A 7,783-nucleotide genomic window follows, 5' to 3' on the forward strand; every position below is an offset into this window, starting at 1 on the left:
GCTTGGCCCTCCTATGTTGAACATAATAAACTGCTCTCTATCCACCGGATGTGTACCAAACTCACTAAAAGTGGCAGTAATAAAGCCTCTCTTGAAAAAGCCAAACCTTGACCCAGAAAATATAAAAAACTATCGGCTTATATCGAATCTTCCATTCCTCTCAAAAAAAAATTAAAAAGCTGTTGTGCAGCAACTCACTGCCTTCCTGAAGACAAACAATGTATACGAAATGCTTAAGTCTGGTTTTAGACTCCATCATAGCACTGAGACTGCACTTGTGAAGGTGGTAAATGACCTTTTAATGGCGTCAGACCGAGGCTCTGCATTTGTCCTCGTGCTCCTAGACCTTAGTGCTGCTTTTGATACCATCAATCACCACCTTTGAAGAGATTGGAAACCCAAATTGGTCTACACGGTCAAGTTCTGGCCTGGTTTAGATCTTATCTGTCGGAAAGATATCAGTTTGTCTCTGTGAATGGTTTGTCCTCTGACAAATCAACTGTACATTTCGGTGTTCCTCAAGGTTCCGTTTTAGGACCACTATTGTTTTCACTATATATTTTACCTCTTGGGGATGTCATTCGAAAACATAATGTTAACTTTCACTGCTATGCGGATGACACACAGCTGTACATTTCAATGAAACATGGTGAAGCCCCAAAATTGCCCTTGCTAGAAGCCTGTGTTTCAGACATAAGGAAGTGGATGGCTGCAAACTTTCTACTTTTAAACTCGGACAAAACAGAGATGCTTGTTCTAGGTCCCAAGAAACAAAGAGATCTTCTGTTGAATCTGACAATTAATCTTGATGGTTGTACAGTCGTCTCAAATAAAACTGTGAAGGACCTCGGCGTTACTCTGGACCCTGATCACTCTTTTGACGAACATATCAAGACTGTTTCAAGGACAGCTTTTTTCCATCTACGTAACATTGCAAAAATCAGAAACTTTATGTCCAAAAATGATGCAGAAAAATGTATCCATGCTTTTGTTACTTCTAGGTTAGACTACTGCAATGCTCTACTTTCCGGCTACCCGGATAAAGCACTAAATAAACTTCAGTTAGTGCTAAATACGGCTGCTAGAATCCTGACTAGAACCCCCAAAAATTATCATATTACTCCAGTGCTAGCCTCCCTACACTGGCTTCCTGTTAAGGCAAGGGCTGATTTCAAGGTTTTACTGCTAACCTACAAAGCATTACATGGGCTTGCTCCTACCTATCTTTCCGATTTGGTCCTGCCGTACATACCTACACATACGCTACGGTCACAAGACGCAGGCCTCCTAATTGTCCCTAGAATTTCTAAGCAAACAGCTGGAGGCAGGGCTTTCTCCTATAGAGCTCCATTTCTATGGAATGGTCTGCCTACCCATGTGAGACACGCAGACTCGGTCTCAACCTTTAAGTCTTTACTGAAGACCCCCCCCCCTTGGGTTGTGCCGTGGCGGAGATCTTTGTGGGCTATACTCGGCCTTGTCTCAGGATGGTAAGTTGGTGGTTGAAGATATCCCTCTAGTGGTGTGGGGGCTGTGCTTTGGCAAAGTGGGTGGGGTTATATCCTGCTTGTTTGGCCCTGTCCGGGGGTATCATCGGATGGGGCCACAGTGTCTCCTGACCCCTCCTGTCTCAGCCTCCAGTATTTATGCTGCAGTAGTTTATGTGTTGGGGGCTAGGGTCAGTCTGTTATATCTGGAGTACTTCTCCTGTTTTATCCGGTGTCCTGTGTGAATTTAAGTATGCTCTCTCTAATTCTCTCTTTCTTTCTCTCTCTCGGAGGACCTGAGCCCTAGGACCATGCCTCAGGACTACCAGTCCACCTGGCCGTGCTGCTGCTCCAGTTTCAACTGTTCTGCCTGCGGCTATGGAACCCTGACCTGTTCACCGGACGTGCTACCTGTCCCAGACCTGCTGTTTTCAACTCTCTAGAGACAGCAGGAGCGGTAGAGTTACTCTTAATGATCGGCTATAAAAGCCAACTGACATTTACTCCTGAGGTGCTGACTTGTTGCACCCTCGACAACTACTATGATTATTATTATTTGACCATGCTGGTCATTTATGAACATTTGAACATCTTGGCCATGTTCTGTTATAATCTTCACCTGGCACAGCCAGAAGAGGACTGGCCACCCCTCATAGCCTGGTTCCTCTCTAGGTTTCTTCCTAGGTTTTGGCCTTTCATGGGAGTTTTTCCTAGCCACCGTGCTTCTACACCTGCATTGCTTGCTGTTTGGGGTTTTAGGCTGGGTTTCTGTACAGCACTTTGAGATATCAGCTGATGTAAGAAGGGCTATATAAATACATTTGATTTGAAGGATTTCTAGAGGAAGACAAACAGAAGAGCTTGTGGCCAGCACCCTCTGCAGACATGAGCTGGATCCTTGCCCAGATCAAGCACTTTGCACTAGTCTTAGTCAGTTAACAGATTCATTGGTATTGTAATAGTTATGTCAACTCGACAAACTGCATCAGATTGTATTTAACAAATAATAATTGTATTGAAATGGAAAAGCTCCAGGCCCTCATTGTTCTTTTTCCCACATAGTGAAATACTAATATATGCATTGATGGAGGATGGAGTCATGGTTCCAACCATTGTACAGCTGGAGTCACTTGGTGTTGACCCCTCAGGTAAGACTGGGATTAGGTTGTTTCCCCCAATAAAGTTCTTAAAATAAATCTGTGTAAATTTTATGATTAATTTATTGATGAATGGATGTTGTAGTAATACTGGGGTCATGTCAAAAATAGTGTAAGCCATACACACTTACCTTACTAAGAGAAGAATGCCTTAGTTTTTTAAGAAAATGCCTACCCCACTGCTCCCGGCCTTCCTCGAGTCATCCTGCATTTCTGGCTGCCCCTCCTGAAGGCTCTCAACTCTCAGCTCTTTATTCACTTCCTCCTGGAGAAACTGTTTGTGGAGCTGCAGCAGCTCTCTGAAGAAGTCCAGAAACACAGACCCTTCTATATTGCTGGGTGGATCTCTGAGGTCATCCTCTGCAACGCCAACTGTACAATCATGTTCTACCCCAATAATAAACTAAATTTAAAGACAAAACAGTGCCAGATTTACCTGATAACATTATGAATCAAAAAGCCAAAGGAATGCCAGACTGGAGGACAAGATCTTCATGAATCGTATCCAGCTGAGGTGGCAGCAACTCCTTGCAGCATGTCTGAACGCTCCGTGTGGCCATGCCTCACCTGCTCCAGCAGCAACTGACTTAATTGTGTACACACATCACTTATTGTATTCTCTACTGCGCTGTACCAGCTTATGAAAAATATTTTCTGCCATTATGTTTGAAAATGACTTACTGTTTGAACTTTTGGTATCCTGGTGGACATGGAGCACCTGATGCCTTTGGACACCTGACAGAAGCTACTCAGACTGAGTAGTATCTACACCCAGGGAGCAGACTCAGGGTATGATCCTTCCATTGAGCACGCAGATCAGCCTAGCTGTATCTCAGCCTAGCTGTATCTCAACCTAGCTGTATCTCAACCTAGCTGTATCTCAACCTAGCTGTATCTACACCCTGAAGAGCCTGCATGAGAAGCTGCGGCTGCAGTCCAGACGCCAGGTTCACACGATGTGCCCAGGCACCGTGTCTGACCCATGCAAGGCCCAGCCAGAGAGGATGGAGGACGTCCAAGAGTACCTGAGCCCATTTGTCCTGGCCGAGAGGGCCGCGGAACTCAGGGGTTCTCCCTGGCAACTTTGCACAGGTCAGTTCAGTTGTCATGCCAATTTGCAGAACATGAATGTGATTGGATATTCTGATTCCATGTTATTTCATTATATCTAAATAGGATTGTATTGATAAGCAATAATCAACTTACAATGTATTTTGTGTTCTCGCCTCTTTAGACAAAGTCCAGTGAAAGAACACTTGGGAAAGTCCCAGGCCGAGGACCGGCCTGATGGTGAATAACTTCTCTACCATGACCGTGTTTGACCATCAGGTGGAGATTACAAGTCAGCACGATGCACATGCAGGCTAAGAAACAACAAAACATCAGTTATACTCTAAATCAGTTGGCTTCCATAGAAATATAACTAGAAATATAGAAGAGTTGGTTGTTTAACAACAAAAACATTGTGTGCGCAACCATGGGGCAAAACAGATGAGGTTGGCTGGCTTACATTGTTGACAACATGTAAGCTATATTTCATCTCCACTGTTTAATGAAAACAAATACATTTGCACAATGACCACTTATATCTCAAATACATCGTTACAGTTGTTGGTTCACTAGCTAGCGAATTTTAACATTGACATGAAATCACTCAAAACACCTCAAAACAAGACATAGTAATAAGATGAAACGAGTCAGTTACGATTGCACACATTGCAGTTTGTCATTCTTGCTATCAATCTAGCCAGTAAAATCACAACCAGCTGACCTCTGCCCCATGGAAGCACGCACATCGTTTGTGACGTTTTCAGCCAACCCATCTATGAGTAAGCAATAGATCAATGCAAACATAAGGTTCCCCTCATCACTTTTATGCCACTAATATGTATCAGAATTACAATTGATAAATTCTTATGAATTATAGTCAGTCAGAACAGTTTATTATTATATATTTTTTTAATCTAGTGGCATATAAATCAAAGTTCATTTGTCATAAGCACAGAATACAGAGTAGTATACACTGTACACTACTTTGCAGACATGAGCTGGATACTTGCAAGCTCTCCTCAGTGACTATACAATGGTGACTTGTCAGCAGCCATCCTGCACCCCTCTGCTGGCCCTTGGATGAGGGACTGCTGTAGAATATCAAAATGCTGTTAAAAATGTGACACCTGAAAGAAGATGAAATGCTTGATAGGGCCAACAAAATAACACCTTATAAACATAGTTTTGCTTTATTTGAAGAAACAAACACACTTGGTCATAGAGACTTACATTTTGTTTGAGCCAACAGACCCAAAGAGTTCCGTGTTTTTGTCTTTTTGTAATTGTTTTCTTACTTAAAACAATTTAAAAGCAATGCGTTTCATTCAACATAGAATAGAACAAACTACTGCAGCTCATAACACATGACCTAGTTGTCAACTCACTCTTATAACCCTTTTACATTGCAAAACCACAATACAAGACAGTTCAATTTAGCTTTAGGACATGAGACCTGAACTAATTCACAAATCTGACTTTGTAAGCGCATTTATCATTTATAGTAATAGCACACATCAATAATATTGTTTCTGAAGTAATTCGCAGTAAATCTCATAGTACCTGAGAATTGCTATTGTGGTGTATAAGAGAATTTACAATTTCAGGTGAGCTGGTCTATTTAGAACATTGATTCAAGGTTAATCTACACATTGAAAATATCTGTAGCTTTTCAACCCTCTATCTGCTGTGTTCAATTCCAACAATAAAATCAACCGCAAGCCTAGTTGCCGAGACCACCAATATTAAGATAGAGTAAAATCAGTCATCACAAACATAGGCCTATCTTTTAAATTCAAATGTAATTACAAATGCTCCGGGCTAAAATAACATTTCTCATTTGAAACATATAACTAAAACCAATATAATCTCACATGCTTTAAAATACTTAAGGCTAGATCAAGTGCCATTTGTGAGAGTGACAGATTTACCAAAGTAAACCATACATCAATAAAGATATAATCTTGTTACCAAAAAGAGGGTTATTCATCAAATCCCTTTCCACACGTTTTACCCTTGTCCAATCAGAGGTAATACAAATTACCAGTCTCAAATACTCACTTAATCATACTGACACACAGTCACTTGACTTTACTGTGTCAGTAGACTAAGAGTTGAATATAGTATTATCTGGGTAAAATCCTTTTTTCTTTATAGAATTTAACAAATAACCCCCAAAGTTTCGTAACCCAAGCAATTATGACTGGCATTTCAATCTATTCAGTTTTCTGTGAAGCAACTAAAATGTAACCAGATTTGGCATGTTTTTCAATGTATACATGTCAATACATTTAAATACGGATGGTATCAAGAGAGCAGAAAAGAGCAGAAAATATATTTTTTTTATCAAGCTGCTTGGGTTACAACACAGCAAAAGACTTTAATGCAACAAGTTTAATAGCACATTAAAACTGTACATGGAGTGGTAATTTTAGTATACACACACACACACAAAGAGAGAGAGTGAGAGGACACAATGCTTACAGCTACACACAGGGTATCTGTGCACTTCTATGTAGCACGTAAGTGTCCCTGTAAATAAACTACTGTGCCCAGTAAGAAATAATACATACCAATGGGCTACTCCCAGTGACACATAGTGTCACAAACATTATGGCATTGTATTTTTTTCTTCTTAAATAAAACAATTTTTTATAATATACATTTCATAAATATATTTTACAATCAAGAAATAGATACAATTTGTATCAACAAACAAATGTCATTTCTAGACATTTTAGGCTTTGTCGTTTGCGGCACTTCAAAAGGCGAGGGTGGGGGGGCTTTCTGCTATCATCAAAAGTATGAAACATGCACATGCCATGTCAAAATAAACTAAATACTAATGTGTATTGGATATGGCCCAAGACCTTGATTTCAGATCATGATATTTTACTCACTGAGAAAAGAAACATGATTCCGTGACAGATTACATTATAACCAACAAATTTCACATTTCAGTAGTCTATTCCCACTTTTATGTCACTTAGTGTAAGTGGGGGGTTCTTTATTTCTTTACCATTATGAAGCCTTTCAAACTTGAGGGAAAGTAGTGTGGGGAAAGGTAGGCACGCAAACTGTAAGCCAAATGCCAGAAACAACCCTGACGGCAGCCTCGCTTTCTGAGTGTTTCACAGGAAGAAACATTTAGGCAGTGTGTCACACCTTCTCATGAAGAGACAAGAGGCCCAACATGGCCTGCTCTTAGTTCATGAAAAAACAAACTCAACAAAGCCCGAAAAATATTTTGGGCAAATAACATTCAGAGATGTTTTCGTTTTGTGTGTTCATTTACATGGCTTGTCTCTCAGCATAAATAAGGAAATTGATGCTTTTCTTTAAAGCATTTTGCAGATGAGACTTCACCAGTTCCTTAGTAATTACAAATATAAGTCACGTTAAACACTGGATGTGCCATCAAGTCACATGCCAGGTCCCAAGGTGCAAGACATGGATATATACACGCTCAAAAGTGTTCCCAATCATTTCCATGTAACAGTTACATTAAGGTAACTAATCAACACAGCCAGCCATACAATACATCAACGGTTAAGTCTTACAACACTGATGTGATGTTACACTACTACCCAATCAATTGTCTGCATCAAAACTACGATCGCTTTATAATGACAAGGTTCATTCTCAATTTTTGGCATTATTTCAGCAGCTTTGAAATGTCTTTTAAATGGCTTTCATGTGTTTTATATGTGAACAGATGTTTTAAGTATAATCTTTCCCAGTTGTAGTTTGGCTTGCTTATGTACGTGCACTCGCAAGTTCTATCAAAATAGTAGCTTTGTAAAGTGAGATTGAGAAAATATATATCATTCTAAATACTTAGTGCTTAACATTTAAAACACAAAAGGAGACTGAACTCAACTACATTAGGATATTAATTGAAACCCGTTAAACAATGACTGGAGCAGTGAGGTCATTCAGATATAAGGCCATTAAACGTGAAAGTTCATGCTCTGAGGTATGCTTGCACTCACTTCCCTCTGTCTTTTACCCAAAAATAATAATTGCACAAACAACAAAGTCACGTAGTATTTACAGCAATGTCAGATATGCACAATATGATCTACGTATAGT

General features: G+C 40.1%; 1 protein-coding gene across 1 annotated transcript; it reads left to right on the forward strand.

The window, feature by feature from the left end:
* Positions 1 to 2,315: 2,315 nt before the first annotated feature.
* Positions 2,316 to 4,012, forward strand: las1l (LAS1 like ribosome biogenesis factor; the record flags this gene model as incomplete). The annotated part of the gene is given in 8 exon segments (XM_071337311.1): positions 2,316 to 2,409; positions 2,540 to 2,635; positions 2,809 to 3,028; positions 3,075 to 3,197; positions 3,199 to 3,233; positions 3,352 to 3,471; positions 3,518 to 3,736; positions 3,879 to 4,012. Coding segments are annotated over 8 exon segments (1,041 nt in total), but the record flags the coding sequence as incomplete, so codon positions are not given.
* Between the last annotated feature and the right edge of the window lie 3,771 nt (positions 4,013 to 7,783).

The sequence above is a fragment of the Salvelinus alpinus genome, chromosome 13 (assembly GCF_045679555.1).
Source record: "Salvelinus alpinus chromosome 13, SLU_Salpinus.1, whole genome shotgun sequence".
Taxonomy (NCBI): domain Eukaryota; kingdom Metazoa; phylum Chordata; class Actinopteri; order Salmoniformes; family Salmonidae; genus Salvelinus; species Salvelinus alpinus.